Source organism: Bos grunniens, chromosome 11 (assembly GCF_055505025.1).
Source record: "Bos grunniens cultivar Pamir isolate PY7600 chromosome 11, Bosgru_T2T1.0, whole genome shotgun sequence".
NCBI classification, from domain to species: Eukaryota; Metazoa; Chordata; class Mammalia; order Artiodactyla; family Bovidae; genus Bos; species Bos grunniens.
In genome coordinates, this window is record NC_141175.1 from 37,106,674 (window position 1) to 37,130,434 (window position 23,761).

At 38.1% G+C, this 23,761-nt stretch overlaps 1 protein-coding gene across 9 annotated transcripts in view; it reads left to right on the plus strand.

Moving 5' to 3' along the window:
• Positions 1-23,761, plus strand: part of CLIP4 (CAP-Gly domain containing linker protein family member 4) — a 65,141-nt gene that overhangs the window by 36,402 nt on the left and 4,978 nt on the right. For 4 of the 9 annotated variants that reach the window (XM_086323610.1, XM_086323607.1, XM_086323609.1 and 1 more), the window contains exons 10-15: positions 1,248-1,337; positions 2,347-2,490; positions 5,918-6,052; positions 9,435-9,558; positions 14,152-14,216; positions 23,380-23,452. In XM_086323610.1, the coding sequence (XP_086179736.1) occupies positions 1,248-1,337; positions 2,347-2,490; positions 5,918-6,052; positions 9,435-9,558; positions 14,152-14,216; positions 23,380-23,452 (631 nt within the window). Of the gene's footprint in view, positions 1-1,247; positions 1,338-2,346; positions 2,546-5,917; positions 6,053-9,434; positions 9,559-14,151; positions 14,217-23,379; positions 23,657-23,761 lie in introns of those variants that run through there. The other 5 variants (XR_015135838.1, XR_015135836.1, XR_015135837.1 and 2 more) reach the window with 2 other exon arrangements.

The following is a 23,761-nucleotide window of genomic DNA, read 5'->3' on the forward strand; positions in this document are numbered from 1 at the left end:
GGCTTGTTTCTTACTGAAGAGCGCCAGCCCTGTCACCCTCTAAGATTGTAATGTGACCCATCCATCCGGTTTACTTCTCCTGCGTCCCCCCAAAGTCCACTCCATTCCACCCAATCCACTTACTCTTCTCTGACCCTGTCTTTCTTTATTTTCTCTTTGTTTGTCCATAATGCCTACCCTAGTTCTTTCTGACCATACCTCCAGTATTCTCTGCAAGAAATCCGACCTGTCTCTCAAGACACGTATAGGAATGTGATGTTCTTGATGAGGTGTTAATTTATCTTTACAGCAATGATTATTGTCTCCTCCCTCAATGCTAGGGCTTGTATCAAACATGTCCTTGTATTTCAATTATTCATGTCTTTCTGCCATGCCAAATTGAAAAGGTCTTTCTTTAGGACTGAGACTATGGCTTGCTTTGTTTGTGATGCTCAGAGTGCCAAGCTCAGTTCTCCACCCAAAATTCTTCATGAGCAAGTAGAATTGGAATGGATTCTACATGGAATTCAAAACTGGATGTCATTCATTAGGTTTCTTATTTAAATGGTTTCGTTCTGTAGAATTAAAACAGAAGTCTTAATAAAGTAGATTATTATTCACGAGCTTGTTCTTTTTTAAACTGCACTTTTTTTTTTTTTTTTGGTGGGAGTTGAGTGTAGATGAGAGTCAGGTAGTCATTTTCAGAATACCAGTGACAGAGAGTACAGGGTTTCTTAATATCTGACTTCCACTTAAATGAAAAGCTTCTATAATGATTTGCAAAAAAATGTTTTTTACCACAAATCCACTATCTGAATAGGCAGTCTGCCCCAGGGAATTTGCCTGCACACACCAGTGAAGTCCTGAGTTGTGCGCAGATCTTAATAAGTGTGCAGCTGCCGTAGGCATGTTAAGTTTGTTTTACCCGCGAGTACTAAGGAGTGTACTAAGTATCAGATGGTTAGATAGCTGTGTTTTAAATGCTTTATATTATATAGAATTCCTAAGTGGATTTTAAAATAAGTTTAAAAGATAGTTTAGGGATACTTGGGGAAATTGATTGGGGTTTTCAGATGGGCTAGGAATACATTCTTTCCTTTCCCCTTAATAAAATACTGGCCCCTGATGTCTGTGAATTTATTATCCAGTGTGTTCTCAGAAGTAGAGAAGATTTCAGTTAAGATCGTCTGTACTTTAAAAGTGAATCCGTATTTATGTTTAACATTAAAATTCTTTCTTGCTGAATGTGTTTTGTTTCTGTGTTCTAGGATTAATGACATCAAAAAAAGATAGTGCTTCAGAATCAACACTCTCATTGCCTCCTGGTGAAGAGTTGAAAACTGGAGCAGAGAAAGATGGTAATATAATTTACAACTTCTATTCTTAAAATTTAATGTACTGATGGAACTTTAAAACAATATAGTGATATAACTTATATGAGGCTAAATTTTAAAGTTTGTAAGGGAAGACTCAGTACAGTAAAAATTTATACTTGAAAATCCCCTAAACATCTCATAGTAAAGCGCACACACACACACACATATATATTTTTTGTATAAATTCCTGTGTTGTGATTCTTACGTACATGTAGTGAATTACAGGACTAGATGCAGAGAATAAAGTGAAATTCCATAGTGTAGATGGCTTGATAGAATTATTTAAAGTTACCTTTACAATTTATACTTGAAAATTGCTGAGAGTAGATGTTAAGCATTGTCACCACTCACACACACAAAAAATGAACTATGTGAGGTGATGGATGTGAATGTGTTATCTTGATCTTGTTAATCATTCCACTGTATCTTTTAATCATAGTATTGTACACTTTATATACAATTATATTTATCAATTATTACTCAATAAACTTGAAATAGATAAAAAATTAAGTTGTCTTTAGCTGTCAAATCACTGGGTGAATAGAGCATGAATAGAAAATTCAAAAATATTCCTGCTTGCCTTTAGGTTAACTCAGAACATTTTAAATTAAGCTTTTGTTACCGTAAAAATAGATTAGTCATGTTTTTTTATATAAATAAGTTGTGATTCTACTAACTCATCTCAGTGAGAGGCGAGAGACAGTGGTGGTTAGAATAGGTAATTGGTCTAAATTGATTACATGACAACACTTTTCTATACAAGATTGTCATACTATGGTGTGGATCCTTTGGATCCTTAAAATTGCTTGGGCTCTAAAATCTTGTGTGTATGAACTACAATGTATTTTGATGAAATCAGGCATTTAACTCAACACTAAGATAATCCACAATGGAAGAAGCTGAATGGAGGATTTACCTGGACAAGCATCTAATTAATTCACTGCTTGTTTTCCACCCTTTGATGTATTCCTTTCCTTTACTGTTGTTTTAGTTCCCCTGATTGGATCCATCAGCAGCTCCTCCTCTATATCTTCTTTGGAGCACAAACAGAGCCTCTCCAAGAAACTGAATGCACGTGGCAATAACAAGAAGACAATGAGCAAAAGCCCTTCTCTCTCGTCTAGAGCCAGTGCTGGTATCTATGGCTTTTTCAACCAGGCTTTCTTGGTGTTTTTTATCTTGGTTTGTTTGTAAGTAGATTTGCTCTTTTTAAACGTGTAGAAGGAACCCTTTACTTCAGTCAGATTGAGCTACTTTCCCCTTTCCTGTCTTTCTCCCAGCCCTCACCCCTCTCCTCTCTGTCAGCACACCCTGGATCTCTCTGCCTTTCTCCTCACGCTCCTGCCATTTTCCCTTGTCTGGATTTACTTCTTCTGGTCCTTCTGTATCTAAGGACTCCAGCGTCTGTAAGGTTCCTCTTAGAACTTTATGACAGATCCTCAGATACTTGGAAACTGTACAATCTCTTCTCTTTCTTTATGTATCTCTTTTCTAATCTAAACCTAATATTAATAATTAACATGTCAATATGCATTATTTATTATTTCATATCTATTAAAGGCATTTTGCATATCTTATTTCACTTAATTCTCAAAATGAATGAACTATCATGACCACCTTCACTTTATGAATGAGGAAACTGAGGCTTAGGGAGGTCAGGTATTGGTGCATGATGGCAGTTTCTAAGTGCACACCTGGGCTACACCCACAGGTGTGTCTGATGCTTCTCTGCTATTGTTAAACTCCACCTCTGTCTCAAGTACCTTCAGCTCCTCCTTGTGCTTTAGGGTCCTTAGGACCCTCCCGGCTGGCTGGTAGAGAGCTGAAGCTCTGCCTCTTAGTACAAGTCCAGCCTGAGGCTGCTCATGCAATTTTGGTGACCACACTGTATCATTGGCTCAAATAGAGCCGAAAGCTAAGTTTCTTCATTTTATGGCTCGACGTAGGACTTTACATTTATTTTCATTTAATTTAATGGTAGAATTTTTATCCCTCTGAGTTTTGTTTTTTACATCTTGCATGTAGCTTTTCACACACTTTAGAGTTATCTTCTTATTTAAAAAAGCATGCTTTCTCTATTTTTAGTCAAGTCATTGTCTAAAACTGTGTAGGAGAGGTTGACAATGATAACCTGTTTAGCTCGCTGTGAAGCCTGCATGATCATCCCATTCAATCCACATTTCTTCAGTTATGTTTAAGCATATAGAAAACACTTTTTCTTGTTGGAATCAACACATGAATACTGAATTTACTGCAGTTCACTTATTTGCCTACGGGCTTCCCTGGTAGCTCAAATGGTAAAAAGAATCCGCCTGCTATGCGGGAGACCTGGGTTTGATATCTGGGTTGGGAAGATCCCCTGGAGAAGGGAAAGGCTATCCACGCCATATTCTGGCCAGGAGAATTCCATGTACTGTATGGAATTGGGGTTGCAAAGAGTCGAACACGACTGAGAGACTTTCACTTTCTTTCACTTTATATGCCTACTACATAGAAAAGAAATCAGGTCATTTTAACATAACTTGTTTTTAATAATCTCATAGTAATTACTAGATCCTTTTTCTAATACTTTTAATACTTGTGCTGAATCAGTATTTTATTGTGAAAAATGTTCAGGACAGGATTTTCTTAAAGATATTTTATTGTATGGGGGAAAAAACAAAAAAAATCCATGATAGTAACATTGATGTAATAAATGTAACAGTTCTCCGAAAGTGGAAAACCGGGAAATTTTGCTTGAATATCTATTTTCTGAATATATTCCCCTTCCCCTGAAACCAGTTTCTCTTTAATGCTGTGAGGAACAGAGGTGAGACAATGCAGTGATGTAGCAATCCTGTTTGTCCTCATTTTAATTACATTTTAAGGCCTTCTTCATTTGGAATTTAGGCTTTGAACAGTGACTTGATTTTAAAATTTATGTATGGGTATGGAATTGTCTTTTTTACATTTTATATAAAGTAGTTCTAGTGTGCCTTCTTATTAACATTTTTTTCTTTTTATAAATTTGAGGGGTTTGTAAGTTTAAATAATAGAGATGAAAAGAGTTATCAGAGTAAGAAAGAGGTCCTTTTAAAACGGGAGGGAGAGAGAATGGGTCACATGTGAGAGAAAGTCCATATTCCAAACCCCAAAATATTTCCTTAAATTTTTTTTTAGATTGAGTGATTTGCATTTGGGGAGGTGTGAATGGCAGAGAGTGGACATTATTGGAAGTTAAGGACAAAATATTAAAGAGAAAGAGGAGCGGAAAGGAGGGGTTGGGGGATGGGGAGGTCGGGGAGGAAGTCTGTGAACTCAGCCCCGCTGTGTCCCACGTTGAGCTCATTGTCTTCATCCATTGTCTGCAGACAAATCCAGTGTCTGGGTTTTAAGTCAGGTGTGCCACCTACTCCCTGTGAACACCATGTCTTCATTGATTCCCGAGTTTGTATCTTGTCTATGATTATAATTCTCATGATAAGCACTTTGTAAACTGTGAAGTGCTTGGGAAATGTTAGTTATTTTGAGAGCCTAGGACTTCTTAGTATACAGTTGATCTAGACCTTCCTTCTCCCCGGGTTTGTGGGAAACTGGAAGGCTGTCATCTGAGAAGGGCTAGGGAACCCTCTGTGAGGGTACTGGATACAGGGCAAGTCAGGCTGTGAACATGTTTTTAGTTTCTCCCTGTTCACAGCCTGACTTGCCTTGTATCCAGTACCCTCACAGAGGGTTCCCTAGCCCTTCTCAGATGACAGCTTTCCAGTCTGTTTTTTGGACTGATGGGAGAAGCCTCAGACGTCCACCTGTCCTCTGTTACAACTGAGCAGCTTTCTAGGTAGTGTTGCTCTAGAACGTCTGATGTTCAGTAGTGTGCACTTGAGGGTTTAGGTTTGAATCAAGGTCTGAGGGGAGGTGGTGTGTGCTTTTGTTTCTAATAAGGAAATCAGTTTGTGGTTAATTGGAACCTTATAGCAGTTCCACTTTTAAATTACATTTGTGTATGTATTGTTTACACCAAGTCCCACTGAACTATTATGATTCTCTATTCTATTTACTAGAATAGAGATTGGTGGACTGCAGCCCATGGGCCAAATCCAACCTACCACCTGCTTTTGTAAATAAAGTTTTACTGGAACAACATTGTGTTTTTTGTCTCTGTCTGCTTTTGAGCTACAACAGCAAAGTTGAACAGTTGTGACAGAGTAGCATGGCTTGCAAAGCCTGAAGTATTTACTACATAGCCCTTTACAGAAAGGGTGTGCTGACCTCTGTTCTTGTAGAGAGTGCCCCCAGGAAGTCAGGATAAAGTTGATGCCTCACCAGGTGTCATGTGTAAGTTTCCAGAGCAATGATCATCTCAGGAAACCCTTCAAATTTCATTTGAGTAGCTTTCCTTCACATCTGAGAAACACAACTATAGATACTGTGTGTAAGGAAGAAAGCAGCATATATTGAAACCTCCAACTAACTAGACTGGTTAGAATACATGGTAATTTTTTGGCTTATGTGGTATTTGAGTTTCCCTTTGTTTTTTCTCTCTCTTCATGTCCCACCCCCTTCCCCAACCAATCCCCACACAGGTTTGAATTCCTCAGCAGCATCTGTAGCAAATAGTGGGCGCTGCGAAGGAGACCTCCGAATTGGAGACAGGGTGTTGGTGGCAGGCCAGAGAATTGGTGCCATTAAGTTCTTTGGGACAACAAACTTCGCTCCAGGTAACTCACCTGTACAGTCTTTGCTCAACTTGAATTCTTTAGAATACCAAAGGTTTAAGAATTTACATGTAAATAAAACGTAGAGTTCTGGATTAATAGTTCTTATGGATGGTCGCTCTGGCACAGAGCAAAATGCAAAATGTTGATTCAGATGCAGACTGTTTTCACGCAGGTCGATTATTTCTTATGAATTTTTCTTGCCAATTGTGTTTTAAATTGTCTAAAGTTAAAATCAGTTGTTACTCTCCAGTTTCACTCTCACTGATTGCCAAGTGTGCTAAATAACAGAGAAAACATTTTAGGATTAGATTTGTGCTAAGCACAATCTTTGAAATGAGTGGATAATGAGTTCGTTGCATATAGCTTTTAACAGAATGGCTTAGAGAGAAAAGCAAACAAAGAGATTCAAAGGGAGATGAAAAAGGTTTTGCGCACCCTGGGACCTTAAAGATGCATGTTTGTGTATTTATATATTCATTCCAATCTAAACTTAATACTGCATTTCCTAAAGTGAAGATAATCTTTCTTTTGCATTTTTGGTGATTGTAATTTCAAATAGAAGCCAGTTGAATAAAACATTTGTATTTTTAAATAGCAATATGCTGTGTTGACACATGGTGGCATTGCAGGATTTTTTAGGAAAAGGTTACTGAGAACATTGATTTTTTTTAAAAAACGTGTATAGCCTTCTGTCAGGAACTCTGAAAGATCTGAGATTTTACCCTATTTGCAAGATGAATGACCACAGTTCCATTGATGCTGGCAGAAGATGGTAGACTCCTGGGTCAGAGACAGAGAACCTCAGTGCTCTCATCAATAGTGGTGGCTAGAGTGGCAACATTTTCTTCTGTTGATTTCCTGGGCCCCAGTTCCCAGAGAGTAAGATAGGGAGGAGGGCCAGGCGACCCCAGTACACCCAGGAGTTTGTGCTGCAGGAGAGGAGCCCCAGGCTTAAGCAATCTGAACCTTTATAGAGACAGTAAGTATACCTGTCCTCTTGTCAGGGGAGGCCGTCTCCATCTCCCAAGGCTGTCTTCTCTACAAACATCTGTAGACACATGGTCAGCACCTCTCTCCATAAGACATGGACAGAGAATGGTCTCCTAGCACATTCTCGTTTCATTAGTACAATTTATAATTGCAGTCCAGTTACTAATTGATTGGGGATGGGCTGTATGTTTTATAATTCATGTCCCTCGAAATAGTAGTAGTAACTGAGGTAGTAACTTAGGTAGTAACTGAGATTAGTTAGAATGTTCTTAATATGGTTCTCAAATAAAAATTTAGAAATCCCAAAGGTAGTTTATATTTCCACAGTCACCATGTCTTCTCAGTTTCCTTTCTCTGGTTTTGTTAAACAAGGCTTGAATGGTTTGATTCATTTGGACACGATTGTTCTTAGGTTGACTTTTAAGTTTTGAACTCCTAGTAAAGAGCATTTAGGGCTTCCCAGGTGGGACAGTGGTAAATAATCCATCTGCCAATGCAGGAGATGCAAAAGACAGGGGTTAGATCCCTGGGTCAGGAAGATCCCCTGGAGTAGGAAATGGTAGCCCACTCCATTATTCTGGCTCTTCCAGTGGAAGAGCCTGGTGGGCTACAGTTTTCCATGGGTTGCAAAAGGTGGACGCGACTGAGTGACTGAGCACACACAGAACACTTAGAAATTTGAAAAGTAATGATCAGATATTGGACTTGAGTTTGAGCAAACTCTGGGAGATACTGGAGGACAGAGAAGCCTGGTGTGCTGCAGTCCATGAGGTGGCAAAGAATTGGACACGACTTAGCGACTGTACAACAAATAAACAGTATGAAAACTGGAGATTTTTTGTTAAAGTCCTTCTGCCCTGTCAGAAAGTAGTAGGATATATTTCTTGTGGCCTCAAAATGTAGATCAGTCAGTTCTATAGAACTTTCTACCTCTGAAAGAAAGGTGCTGGTTGCGTGGGGCGATGTCCATCCTCACCACTGCTAGGCAGTGTGTGAGTCACGCTTGTTAACACTTGCTGTGATGCCTTCCTGCTGTGTGCTGTATACTTGCAAGAGGTATACACTACATACTTCTAGAGGTATGTAGTGATTGGTATATTAAAACGGGAAAATGAACAAATTATATAGGAAAGCATCAAAGGCAGGAGGATATAAAACTTGGAAAATTGTAACTGTGGCACTCAGAAATAACAACGGCAACCAGAATAACCTGGTTTAATGACATTCAGAAATGCAGTGCCCGGCATTAGTATGGCCAAGCAGTAGGTCTGTATACGTCTCATTGGACCTGTGCAGAGTAGGTTGTTTCAGTATAGAAGACTATCACATGCCTTATACTATTCTTTCCAGTTCAAACTCCAATATCGGGAATCGACTCAAGTGTCATCATTTTGAATATAAGAGGAAAAAAAAGTTAAGAACTTCTGGATTGTCATTTTAGAGGTTATATAATTGACTCTCTGCATTATTAATCTGAAGGAAACAATATTCCGTATTTTGTCATTTGTAGGAAATTTCTCAATATCCATACCTTTATTTGATACTGCTTCTGAGAGACCAAATAAAATCATTATTGTATTCTCCTTTTAAATAAGAAATGAATGGACTGTCGGGTACGTTTAACTAATCTGGAGGTACCTTCATCCAGAGGCAGTACTCTAGGAGTCTATGTCCATTTATTTAATATTTGCCACACTAAAAGCAACCTCACTGTTTTAATTGTATGCTCTCTGGAAAAGGAAATCCCATTACTCTCCTCAGAGTGCCCTTTTAAATACTTGAAAGCCTTTTAGAAAATTCTTCCTATTAGCTAACCTAAATCTTTTAGGTTAAAAATGATTTTTTTTGTCCCATCTTGGGTGGGGAAAAAAATGAAAGAAAAAGAGTCACCATGAAGTCTAGCCATTTTCCATATCATTTTTGTCCCTCTTTAATTATTTAAGAACTGTTTGTGGTATTCTCATGTTGGGAGAGTGAAATGAAAAGACCATGTTCTTTTATGACTTATGCGTCTCAATATTACGCTCCATTGTTCCCATCTCAGACTGTATTACCAAGTTAAGGACAGTTTCTTATTGTAGCTTTTAGATATATTTTGGTCAAACACTACTTGCATAATAGCTAATCCTTGCCAAATTTGTGTTTGTGCGTTTTGTCTTCCTTAATGTACAACTCTGCAATTATGCTTGTGAAATGTTTTTCTGGTTCATTTCTGAAACTTTCAAATTTTGTTTTATAATTTTATTGTTTGAAGGCTTAATGATCACAATGATCTTCCATCACTTTGGTCATATGTGAGAATGTTAAGCCATCTAGACTGTGGGTTTGTGTAATAACATAACAGTTTTGGATAAAGTACAGATGCTTTTAAAATCCAGTATTCTTGTTCTAGGATATTGGTACGGGATAGAGCTTGAGAAACCCCATGGCAAGAATGATGGTTCAGTTGGAGGTGTGCAGTATTTTAGTTGTTCCCCAAGATATGGAATATTTGCTCCCCCATCCAGGGTTCAAAGGTGAGAAAAAATGAAATTTACATTATTAACAAGAACTTTTTGTAATGCGCAGTGAGTTAGAGTCATTAATTCTGTATGAAAGATATGCACTAACTACAGACTATGTCTTCTTTCAACGGGTTAACCAACCACCTTCTTCAGAGGGTAGGCTCATGGTAGCTAAATTTGCTTTGCTGAGGATTTGCAGTTTTAAAAACCTCCTTTATTCCTCATTTGCAAACCCTATGAGTATGTGTAGGCTATTAGGAGTGGTGTTTGCTGCTCAGAACAGTGAGAGCAGCAAGCTTAATCTGTCATGCAAACAAAAGTGAAAATGCTCTCTGATTGCTTCAGTCACATCCTAACTACATTAAATTTCCTGCCAGCAGGCACCCCATTCATTCTCCTACAAACCTAATGGAAGCAAAATGGCTTTTTCCTGATTTCTTTAGTTTTCAAAAATAGATAGGCAGTACATCTTTGGGGGGAAGTGAAGCTTCAAGTATTTATATATTATATACCTCCTCGGTGTTTCTTCTGAAGATAGTACACTTTTGCTCCAGCTCACTCTGGCTTTTAAAAAATAAGTTGAGCAGAAACAAGTCCTTATGAAATTCCAGGTACACTGTGTGAAATGACTTAATGTGCTGAAAGAAGTTGGCTGGATATCTTTAAATAGGCAGTAACACGTATGGTACAATCACATTCATGAGACTAGACCTGCCATCTCAACCTGCAAGTCCTGTCTCATCCCCTTCCAACTGGACTGTGTGACTGCCTCCTGGCAAATTTAACAGTTTTCATATCCATTTTCTTTCTCATTTTTTAAAATTGAATAGTTACATATAATTTTTGTATTCCTTTCCTTCTTCTATGATGTACTTGATATAACCCTTTTCTTGATATTTATGATTTTATAACATTTAACTTGTAATGCTTTGCAGTTATAAGTTAACTGCAAAGAACTTGACTAAGTACCCTCAGTTAAATGTTTTGTTTGATTCTAATACATATTTAGTCAGGTAAACTAGAAAAGAATAACTGCCGATGGTCCCTGACTTACAGTGGTTCAGCTTACAATTTTTAGACTTTATGATGGTGCAAAAGTGGTAAGAATTCAGTAGAAACTGTACTTCAGATTTTGAATTTTCATCTTTCCCTGGGCTAGCTGTACATAGTATGATACAGTCTCATGAGGCTGGGCAGGGCAGCAGCTGCAGCTCCCAGTCAGCCCTGTGATCATGAAGGTGAACAACCCAGGCACCTACGACCCTTCTGTACCCACACAACCGTTCTGTTTCTCACTTTAAGTACAGTATTCAATAACTTAAATGAGACATTCAATGCTTGATTGTAAAGTAGGCTTGGTGTTAGATGGTTTTGCCAGGGTGTAGACTCATGACAGTGTTCTGAGCATGTTTAAGGTTGACTAGGCTAGGTGATGGTGTCCAGCAGGTTAGATGTATCAAATGCATTTCAACTCAAGATGGGTTCGTCGGGACATAACCCCATAGTAAGCTGAGGAGGATCTCTACAAACATTTACTGAGCATTTAATGAGTGGTGGGCTCTGTACCATGTACTTCATCAATTTCCCCCAGACCTATGAGATATAAGGTATTACGATTATTCCTATTTTGCAGGTAAAGAAAAGTTTCACGAGATACAGTAACTGCTAAAGTCATGTAGCTGGTGTAGGGGATGAAAAACTTGTCCCATACCATCTTATGTTCACTAACTGGAGGGGACGGAGTCTGTGAATTAAACTGACAACAGATAAACAGAAGAAAAGGCATAGCATTTATTAAATGTTAACTTTACATGCATGGGGGAATCACAGAAAGTGATGAAAGCCCGAAGAAATGGTGACATTGGAGAATTTATAGACCATCTTAATGGGGGAAGGGAAGAGGGGCGGAAAGGCCGCTTATGGGAGAGCAGATGATGTTAGGGAAGATCAGTGGGCCTTTAGGAAAGTGGATGGGGATGTGATAGTCTGTGACAGTGTCTGTCTGGGTGTGGTGTTAACTCCCCATCTCCTCTCCTGTGATGCAAGTCAATCTTCCATGCTTGATGAAATTCTGGGGAGGGGATTTATGACAATTGAGTTCTTCTTTGGGAAGATCTGTTTTAGGCAGATAACGGGAATTCAGAGAAAGCCTCTTTTTGTAATTGTTTATTCTCGAATGTCTTTAGCTCAAAATAATCCCTTGTGCTAGAGCAGCCTGTTTGGGGTAAGGTATTTTGATCTCCCACACTAGTTAATGGTGGAGCTGGACTCAGCCCAGGTTTGTTTCTTTGCTTTTTCCTAAGCCCTTGCTTTTAGACAGTTTGCAGGGGGGCTTTTGGTAGTTATTTTATAAATAAAGAAAAAGAGGCAGTAGCTGATGGCACTTAGATGTGCTGGCACTATTTTAAGTGCTTTATATGTATCGTTTAGTCTTCTGTAGCAATCCTGTGTGTCAGGTACCATAACTATCCCTATTTCACAAGTGGGAAAATAAGGCACAGAGAGATTAAGTGAGGTGCGCAATTGTGCCCAGGGCCCAAGTGAAGATTTGAGCCCAAAGAGTTTAGTGTAAGAATCTGTGCTCTTAACCATTATCCTGTTATGGTTAAAAGAGGCTCAATGACTTTCTTCAGGACCTATATCTTATAAGTGATTGATTTGGGAATAAAATCCATACTGAGTCACCAGTCAGTCTTCTGGGTTCTTATATTACTTTGAACAAATCTTCATTAACATATTGCTACAGTCTCTTAAAAGTTTGCTTTGTCTCCTAGTCATGAGGACTGGGCTTCTCTGTTTCCTATTTGACTACCCGAGGAATATAGTTTGGCATATTGTGCACGCAGTAAATATTGACCAGCTTTCATTCAGTGTCTTTTATGCTGTAACAGCTTTCTTCCCTGTTATATTGTGAAGCCACTTTCTCCAAGTTTTAACTTCTTTTTCTTGCTTTGTTTATAGAACACACATTTTTTGCTTTCTTTCTTTTTTTTGGCATCTATTTGGTCTTCTTTAAGGTGATTCATTTAAAAGCAGCCCCCTCGTCTTAGACGAAGCACGGCTCTCTCTAAATGAACTGCTGTCTCCAACCAGCTGTCTTCCTGTCATCTTCTGATTGTCTCATTCATCATCATCAAATACTATTAAGTGTCTTTTAGCACTTTGTGCTGTGCTCGGCATTCTATAAGCGAATAAAACAGACATGATGCCTGATTTTGAGGAGTTTCTAATTTAAACCAGCTTGGGAGCTCTTTAACAATCACACTGATCTTCATGAAGGGACTCCTGAGAACAGTTGTTAATCACATAGTGACCAATCACAACCCTCACCTTGCATCACTCTCCTCCCCAGATTGTTGTTGGCCTTTTTTTCCTTAAAAAAAAAAAAAACATTTCCATTAAAAAAATGTGCCCCTGTCCCAGAATCTTTGCACATATTACTTGCTTTGCTTGTATGGCTTTCTACTATCACCCAACTATCGTCTAGCTAATTCCTTTTCTTCTATCAACATATATAAAAGCCAGTATTTCTTTAGAGAAATTCTGAGACTCAGTGACTAGATCTAATCTCTCTCTCTCTCTTTTTTTTTTTGCTCAAGTGGTTTTTATCAGCATAGTATTAATTTTCTTATTCTTAGTTCATACCATTAGGTACTTCTTACTAATGAACTGATCACTTTTAGAATTAAGTTTTCAACTCTCCATCACAACTAAATTCAAGTATCTGTCTGCTTCATCAAGTCATATTCTTTGCATTCATTAGTCTTTCATTGATTGCTCTGTGTTATGTATCATGTAAAGATGATGCACGTGGATTGCAAGATGAAGTTACAATTAATGCAAGAGTTGCAGGATTTCTTTATGGTAACAAAGTGTGCTGCAACAAGTGATGGATAGAATGAAGACTTTTCTGGTTTAGGCCAGTAAACAGTTGAAAGAAAATGAGACTGTTATAGGATTGGCTTTTTAAAAATAAAGAATGATTTGAATATAAAAAAAATAGACCTGTAAAGAATATGTCCTTTATGATTGTGCTTAGAGTCAAGTATAACATAAAAGATGTTGGTTTTATAAGAAGAATCACATATATACACAGACTCAGCTGATGTATTTTTTCAATATAAAAATGTAATGTTTTTATAATTATAACCTAACATTTGTTATATTTAACGTAAAATAAATTTTCACTGTTTTTAGTTCCATCTTTGAAAATAAAGCTCCAAAGTTGGGCCCCTATTTGAAATGAATTCACTTGAAGCTGACTTTCTCTGTACTTGCTATCCTTATATAACAAGGACCTCTTCCGTCTGATTAGTGCCTGTCTCTGGTGCTAAATTGAAATTCACTTCTGGCTTATTAATAAATACTCAGTAAATGCTTGTCCAGCGAGTAAAACAAGAAATGACCATTGAATACATGTATGACTGAGTCCCTTCACTGTCCACCTGAGACTATCATAGCATTGTCAGTTGACTGTACCCCAATATAAATCAAAAAGTTAAAAAAAAATATAGCCATTGTTGTGAAACTCTCAGTTAAGTGCCAGTCTTAAATATGAAGACCAGCTGCTTCTACTTAGATTTGCATTCCTTCTTTTATTCACAGGGTAACAGATTCCCTGGATACTCTTTCAGAAATTTCTTCAAATAAACAGAATCATTCTTATCCTGGTAAGATTATGATTTTGTGTTCCTAGTAACTGTTTCTTTTCTTTTCCTTTATTGAACTTTTTTTTAAATTGTAAAGTGTATGTGTATATAGAAGAATGTATGAAATATATTTGTATAGCTATGTAATCATAAAGTGATATCTATTACCCACCCCATGGTCAAAGATGATTACCTGTATGTCCTGAGTATTGCCCAGTCTCATCTGCCTCCCTTTTTCATATACCCTGTCTCCAGGCTATGTATCTTGCATTGAATGTTGATTATTCCCTTGATTGTTTTTAATGTCTATCCATCATATATAGATGGCAGTGAATAATGTATGTTTAGTTTTGATTGTTGTTTACTATGTTGTGTAGAGGTGATGGTGGTTTAATTGCTAAGTCATGTCCAACTCTTTGTGACCCCATGGACTATAGCCTGCCAGCCTCCTCTGTTCATGGGATTCTCCAGGCAAGAATCCTGGAGTATGTTGCCATTCCCTTCTCCAGGGGATCTTTCTGACCCAGGGATCGAACCCAGGTCTCCCACATTGCAGGCAGATTCTTTACCATCTGAGCCGTCTGGGAAGTCATGCTATGTGATGTTCCATTAAAATATATTGTGCTTGTTTGCTAAGTCACTTTAGTCGTGTCTGACTCATTGTGACCCTATGGACTGTAGCCTGCCAGACTCCTCTGTCCATGGGGCAAGAATACTGGAGTGGGTTGCCATGCCTTCCTCCAGGGGATTGTCCCAACCCAGGGATTGAACCCACGTCTCTTATGTCTCCTGCATCGGCAGGCAGGTTCTTTACCTACCACTAGCACCATCTGAGAAGCCCTAAAATACATTATCCATTCTATATTTGAGTTATATCCTGTTTTTGACTATTCAGAAGCTATGCCATTGTACACATTTACAAAAGTTCCTCTAGGATTGCCAGGCATGGGATATCCCTATCTTCAGCCTTCCTAGTGTGTCAGACTGTCCACATGGGAATGGATGAGAGTCTCTGTCACTCCTCACCTCAGCAACAGTAGTCCCGTTTGATTTAGAAGTCTTTGCCCATCTGGAGAAGGCAATGTCGACCAGTGTTCTTGCCTGGAGAATCCCAGGGACGGGGAAGCCTGGTGGGCCGCCGTCTATGAGATCGCACAGAGTCGGACACGACTGAAGCGACGCAGCAGCAGCAACAGCAGCAGCCCATCTGAAGGATGCAAACGGCATCTCCTTGTGGTTTCAATTTTCGGTTTTCAGATTACAAATGAAGTTGAGCCCGCTTCCATGTTGATGGACCACATACATTGCCTTGTTTATGACATACCTGTTCAGGTCTTCTGCTCATTATTTTTTTTGGGGGGGGAGGGGTTGGTTTGTTTTTATCTTATTAATTTGTAGGTTTCTTTATATATTTTGGGCACTAATATTTTGTCAGTTTTGTTTGTTGCAAGTATCTTTCTCCTTTTTTTGCCTTGTCTTTTGTCCCCTTTCCTTCCCTTTTTTGATGTCTTTTGATGGGCAGAAGCTTTTAATTTTTAAGTAGTCAAAATAGCAAACTTATGTTTTTCCTTATTTTGTGACTTGGCTTTTCATTGTCTTAACAGTGTCTGTCATAGAGCAGAAGTTTTTAATTCTAATGAAGTCCAAGTTATCAGTTTTTTCTTTCATGACTAGTGCTTTTGGTTTTGTATTGAAAATGTCTTCACCAAACCCAAGGTTACCCTAATTTTCTCCTATCTTCTAGAAGTTTTATAGTTTTGTGTCTTACATTTATATCTGTGATTCATTGAGTTAATTTTTGTGAAAGGTGTAAGTCTATGTCTAGATTCTTTTTTTTTTTGGATGCAAATGTTGGTTGGTCCAGCATATTTGTTGACGAGACTATCTTTTCTCTGTTGAATTGCCTTTGCTCTTTTGTCAAAGAGCAGTTGACTGTTTGTGTGAGTCTATTTCTGGGCCCTTTATTCTGTTCTGTTGATCTGTTTGTCTTTTTCTTTGCTAATACCACATTGTCTTGATTACTGTAGCTTTATAGAAATTCTTCAGTTGTAGTAATAGACTCTGATCATCTTCCTCAATTTAGTGTTGGTTATTCTGGGCTTTTTGCCTTTCTATGTAAACATTGCAAATGGTTTGTTGATGGCTACAAAATAATTTGCTGGTATTTTCATTGGGATTGCATTGAATGTATAGATGAAATTGCAAAGAACTGATGGCTTAACAGTATTGAATTTTCCTACCCATTGATATATTTAGATCTTTGCTTTCTTTCATCAGTTTTATAGTTTTCCTAATGTAGATTTTTATATGCATTTTATTATATTTATACCAACATGGTTCTTCCATTTTGGTGTTAATGTCAGTGGTATTGCTTTATAGTAATTCTCTTTATCTTGTATCAGCCTCTTGTGGTTAAGTATTTGTCTAAAAACTTTTTTTCTAGCCATTGCCTTAATCTTTCTATGTCTTCATGTTTTTGGAATATCTTCTAAATAGAATATAACTGGATTTTACTTAAAAAAAAAAAGACAATCTTTGTCTCTTAATCTGAGAGTTTTATCTATTTGCATTCATTGTATAACTAATATATTTGGATATGTTATTTATTTTTTTCTAATATTTCAACTTTTTTGTCCTTAAATGTTTTCCTCTCTTGACTTCATTCTGTTTATATTCCTACCCTCTATTTTTCTCGTTTTGTTTTCTACTTGTATAAAAGTTATGCTCTATAAATATGCTTCATAGTAATTACTGTAGGTACTTTGACATACATGCTTAACAAAGCCTAAAGTAGATTATTATGTTTACTCTTTTCCAAATAATAGAAAATCCTTATAAATTGAGTTATTCTGTTTCTACTTTATTTTCCTCACAAATTTCACATTATTATAATAGTTTTTATATAATTGATATTTATTTAATTTGCTTATACATATTTACCAATATCTTCAATCATAAATCCTCTGAATTTCCTCTTGAAATCGTTTTGTTTTTAACTCATTTGTATTCTTAAAAATTTCTTTAAGAAAAGGTCTATTGGTAGCAAATGCTCTCAGTTTTTAACTGTCTTTCCTAATGATAGTTTTACCAGGTAAAAGTAAAAATTGATGGAATTTTTAGTTTGAAAGCTGTTTTCTCCCTGCACATTGACATTATCATTCTTCTGTTTTCTGTCTTCTGTCAGTGTTTTGAGGAGTCAGTTATGAGTCTGTCTAATCTGTACCATTGTAGGTGGTTTCACTTCAGTCAGTCACTCAGTCATGTCTGACTCTTTGTGACCCCACGGACTGCAGCATGCCAGGCCTCCCTGTCCATCACCAACTCCCGGAGCTTACTCAAACTCATGTCCATCGAGTCGGTGATGCCATCCAACCATCTCATCCTCTGTTGTCCTCTTCTCCTCCCGCCTTCAATCTTTCCCAGCATCAGGGTCTTTTCCACTGAGTCAGGTCTTCGCATCAGGTGGCTACAGTATTGGAGCTTCAGCTTCAGCTTCAGCATCAGTCCTTCCAATGAATATTCAGGATTGATCTCCTTTAGGATGGACTGGTTGGATCTCCTTGCAGTCCAAGGGACTCTCAAGAGTCTTTTCCAGCACCACAGTTCAGAAGCATTAATTCTTCGGCACTCAGTTTTCTTTATAGTCCAACTCTCACATCCATCCATACATGACTACTGGAAAAACCATAGCTTTGACTCTACTGACCTTTGTTGGCAAAGTAATGTCTCTTCTTTTCAATATGCTGTCAAAGTTGATCATTGCTTTTCTTCCAAGGAGCAGAATCTTTTAATTCATGGCTGCAGTCACCATCTGCAGTGACTTTGGAGCCCAAGAAAATAAAGTCTGTCTCTGTTTCTGTTGTTTCCCCATCTATTTGCCATGAAGTGATGGTAGATGTTTTATCTTCGCTTTTTGACTGCTTTTTAAGATCCTTTCTGTTTGCTTTATTTTGTACAGTTTTACTCTGATTGTGTCTAGGTGGAGACTTCCCTTTGTTTATTCTGTTTGGCATCTTGGGTCCTCCTGGATCTGGGAGTTAGTATCTTTGATTTACTCTGTAAAATTGTTCATATTCTGAAAATATTTCTTTCTTCATGCTCTTTATTATGTCCTTCTGAAACTCTGATGAGTAGGATAGTCCAGTTTTTCACTTTTCCATGCCTAGTTTATATTTCTCAGAACTTTCTCTCTCTTGACTGTATTCTGGATATTTTCAGAGTTACCTTTCTGTTTCTTTCTTCTGCTGTGCTTATACTACTGCCTAATTCAGCCACAAAGGTTTTTAATTATAAATTTTTCATTTGTTTTCTTTTTGTAAGTCTGTATGGTTGTTACTTATTGTCACTTATTATTTTCCTTTTTTTCCAAGATTTTTTCTTTTATGTTATTAAGCATTTTAAATATTATTACCTTTTATGTTTAATATTTCAATATCTGAAATCTTTGTGAGTCTGATTCTGCCATCTATTTCTGTTGAGCCTAACTTGTGGCACTTTCTTTCCTTGTGAGTTTTGTAATTTATTGTGAAATACTTATTTTACCTACTTAGAATTTAATATATGGAAATTCTCTGAAGCCTGGGTTGATGCCTCTCAAGAAGATTATACAGGCATATCTTGTTTTATTGTGCTTTGCTTTTTTTGTGCTTTTCAGATATTATTTATATATGTGTATATATATATATTTTACAAATAGAAGGTTTGTGGTAACCTGCCTTGAGCAACTCTCTCAGCATCATTTTTCAAACAGCATTGTGCTTACTTTATGTCTCTGGGTTGCATTTTAACCCAGAGACAGGGGTTAAATTTGAAGTTTTAAACTTTTTTAACATTAATTTTTTTTAAGTTTCATTTTTGGCTGTGCTGGTCTTTGCTGCTACACAGGCATATCTCTAGTTGTGGCAGACGGGGGCTTCCCATTGTGGTGGCTTCTCCTGCTGTAGAGCTCAGGCTCTAGGCTGCGTGGGCTTCAGAGGTTGCAGCACATAGGCTCCCAGGTTCTAGAGCACAGGCTCAATAGTTGTGGTACATGGGCTTAGTTGCTACGTAACATGTGGCAGCTTCCCAGACCAGGTATTAAACCCATGTTTCCTGCATTGGCAGGCTGATTCTTTACTACAGAGCCACCAGGGAAGCCCCAGACTTTTTTGTTATTATGATATTTTTTGTGGTGGATCTGCGATCAGTAATCTTTGACATTGTTTTGAGGCATGGTGAACCTCGTTCATATAAAACGGCAAACCTGATCAATAAATCAACAAAGGTCCGTCTAGTCAAAGCTATGGTTTTCCCAGTAGTCATGTATGGATGTGAGAGTTGTACTATAAAGAAAGCTGAGTGCCAAAGAATTGATGCTTTTGAACTGTGGTGTTGGAGAAGACTCTTGAGAGTCCCTTGGACTGCAAGGAGATCCAACCAGTCAATCCTAAAGGAGATCAGTCCTGAATATTCATTGAAAGGACAGATGCTGAAGCTGGAACGCCAATACTTTGGCCACCTGATGTGAAGAACTGACTCATTTGAAAAGACCCTGATGCTGGGAAAGATTGAAGATGGGAGGAGAAGGGGACGACAGAGGATGAGATGGTTGGATGGCATCACCGACTCAATGCTCATGAGTTTGAGTAAACTCTGAGAGTTGGTGATGGACAGGGAAGTCTGGCGTGCTGCAGTCCATGGGGTCACAAAAAGTCGGATACAACTGAAACGACTGAACTGAACTGAATCGATACATGTTGTTGTTCTGACTTGCTCCACAACTGGCTGTTACTCCATCTCGTTCCCCCTTCTTGGGCCTCCCCATCCCCTGAAAACCAACAGTATTGAAAGTAGGACAATTAAGAACCCTACAACGGCCTCTGAGTGTTCAAGGGAAAGGAAAAGTCTCATGTCTCCCACTTTAAATCAAAGGTTGGAAATGATTACAGTTAGTGGGGAAGGCACGTCAAAAGCAGAGATAGGTCAGAAGCTGGCCTTTTGTACCAACGGTTAGCCGTGTTGTGACTGCAGAGGAAAAGTTCTTGACGGAAACTAAAAGTGCTACTTCAGAGAGCACACAGATGGTAAGAAACAACCTTATTGCTGATGCAGAGAAAGGTTTAATGGTCTGGAGAGATCAAAGCAGCCACAACATTCCCCGAAGCCGAAACCTAATCCAGAGCAAGGCCCTAACTCTCCAATTCTGTGAAGGCCGCAAGAGGTGAGGAAGCTGCAGAAGAAAAGATTTGAAGTCAGAAGAGGTTTGTTTATAAGGTCTAAGGAAAGAAGCCATTTCCATAAGATCAAAGCACAAAGTGAAGCAGCCAGCGCTGATGTAGATGCTGAAGCAAGTTACCCAGAAGATCTGGCTAGCTCATTAATGAAAGTGGCTCCACTAAACAGTGGGTTTTCAATGTAGACATGGGTACATATGTGTGCTCAGTCGTGTCCAACTCTTTGCAACCCCATGGACTGTAGCCCACCAGGCTGCTCTGTCCATGGGATTTTTCCAGGGAAGAATACTGGAGTGGATTGCCATTTCCTCCTCCAGGGGACCTTTCCGACCCAGGGATCAAACCCATGTCTCCTACATTGGCAGGAGGATTCTTTACACTGAGCCACCTGGGAATCCCTCAATGTAGATGATACAGTCTTGTATTGGAGAAGATGTCATCTAGGACTTTCACAGCTAGAGAGGAGAAGTCAATGTGAGGCTTCAAAGAAGGGGTAGCCTTTAAAAAGAAAGATTGATTTGGCTGCATCAGGTCTTAATTGTGACATGTGGGCTCTTTAGTTGTGGTATGAAAACTCTTAGTTGTGGCATGTGGGATCTAGTTCCTGGACCAGGATCAAATGAGGGCTCCCTGCATTGGAAGCTCAAAGTCTTAGCCACTGGGCCATCAGGGAAGTCTAGGCTGACTTTCCTGTTAGTGGCTAATGCAGTGGGTAACTGTTGAAGTCAGTGCTCATTTACCATTCTGAAAATCCTAGGGCCCTTAAGAATTACATTAAATCTACTCTGTCTGTGCTCTATAAATGGCACGATAAAGCCTGGAGGACAGCACATCTATTTATAACGTGGCTTACTGAATATTTTAAGCTCACTTTTGAGGCCTATTGCTCAGAAAAAAAGATTCCTTTCAAAATATTACTGCTCACTGACAAAGCACTTGGTCACCCAAGAGCTCTGATGGACATGTACAATAAAATTAATGTTGTTTTCATCCTATGAGTCAAGGAGTCATTTTGAGACTTCCAACTCTTAGTATTTAATAAATTCTTTTCATAAAGCTATGGCTACTAGAGATAGTGATTCTTCTCTTAGATCTGGGCAAAGTTCATTGAAAACCTTCTGGAAAGGATTTACCACTTTAGGTGCCATTAAAAATATTCATGATTCATGGGAGGAGGTTCAAATATCAACATTAATGGAAATTTGGCAGAAGTTGATTGCAGCCCTCATGAATGACTTTGAAGGGTTCACAACTTCAGTGGAGGAAGTAACTGGACATGGGGTAGAAATAGCAAGAGAGCTAGAAATGGAGCCTGAAGATGTGACTGAATTGCTGCAGTCTCATAATAAAACTTGAACAGATGAGGTATTGCTTCTTATGGATGAACAGAGAAAGTGGCTTGTTGAGGGGGAATCTACTTCTGGTGAAGATGCTGTGAAGACTGTTGAAATGACGATAAAGGATTTCAAACAGTACATAAACTCAGTTGGTACAGCAGCAGCAGGGTTTGAGTGGATTGACTCCAATTTTGAAAGAAGTTCTCCTGTGGGTAAAATGCTATAAACAGGCAGGCTGCACAGAGGAATCGTTTGTGAAAGAGTCAATCGATGTGGCAAGCTTCATTGTTGCCTTATTTTAAGGAATTGCTGCAGCCACCCCAATTTTTAGCACCCTTCACCCTGATCAGTCAACAGGCATCAACATCGAGGCAAGACCTTCCACCAGCAAAAAGACTGTGACTCACTGAAGGCTCAGATGGTGGATAGCAGTATTTAGCAATAAAGTAATTTTAAATTAAGGTACATGCATTTTTTTTTAAAGACATAATGCTATCACATACTACAGTGTAGTGTAAACTTTTATATATGCTGGGAAACCAAAAAGTCTGTGACTCACTTTGTTGAGATATTTGCTTTATTGTGGTGGTCTGGAACCGACCCTGCAGTATCTCTGAGGTACGCCTGTATTTACTTCTGCCAGTTGCCTACAAGGCACTGCCAACTTTAGTCTACATTCTCTGCAGTGTTGTTGCCTTTATATTACTCAGATAAAATGAACTCACCTTCTGCATGGTAGGGTTGACACAGGCTGCTTTCCTTTGTGTTCATCTGTGGTGCTTCATTTTGTTTCTCATTTAACTTTACACTGAGGGTGAGCTGCTCAAGACCCTCACTTTTGTCAGAACCCCATCTTGGCAGGCCCCAGGTTCTCCAGAAGGCAGTCTAGTCCTGGGGTACAGGGTGATGGATTGTTTGGGGGGAACCTCTCAAGGTTTCTCTTTTTGGTTTTTGGCCTTTTTGGAATTGTGCCACTTGTATGAGCTCAACAGTGTTTTTCTTTCTTTCTTTTTTTTAAAAGATTATTGTTGTTTAAAATTATACTTGCTTCATTCAAGAGATTGATTCAGCACATCTGGTGTGCCGTAACTGCCAGAATTGGAAATCCCATTCTTTTTTAAACACATCTTTTAAAAAATTTACCTTTTGTGAAGTCTTTTTTTTTTTTTTTTTTAAAGAACTCTGTCATTTGGAGATGCCAAAACCCAGAAGCTCTGAAATTGATTGTTCACAATATATTTAGTAGTAGTGTTTTTAAAACCATTTTAATCCTATTTTTAAAATGTGATTTATCAAGGTTATAATATTTGAGAGTAAAAAGATTCAACTCTATCAATGTATAATCTGATTTTGTTTGGTATTCAGGAAAGTTTATAATAAAAACTTCCAAAAGTAACGTCATGATCTTGCCTTATTCATGTAGTGCATGGTTTGATGAGAAAGGTAAAATAGCAGTTATCAAGAAATCTACACTCATGTTACACTCTACATGCACTTATTTTCTTTTCTGTCTGTTTTCAGAGAACCATTTAGTAAAATAGAAGTCTATAGAAGAAATGATAAAAGATAGCTTTTAACAAGAACTGCGAATTTGTGATTTATTTTTCCTCTTCTGACCTTGACTTTCATATTTAGGTTTTAGGAGAAGTTTCAGTACAACTTCTGCTTCTTCCCAAAAAGAGATTAACAGAAGAAATGCTTTTGCCAAGTGAGTATTAAGAAGATTTAGAAAAACATCTTTGAAGATGAATATGACAGGATTCTGTGAAGGAAGAAAAGTAGAGTTTTGTATCTTTTACATTGCATGGTAGAATTTTAACACCTAGGAGAAAAGGTGTGATGAGTGTGTCAGTGAGAAGAATTCTTTGTCCCTCCTTTGCAAGCTCAATTAAAAATGTCACCAATGACTAAAGGTAGTATCCTGAATATATTTTCAAAGAGGCTTAGTACTATTAATAAAAGTTGGAGGAATTTAAATTTTGTGTTATCTTTGAATAGGGTGGATTGATTTTACACT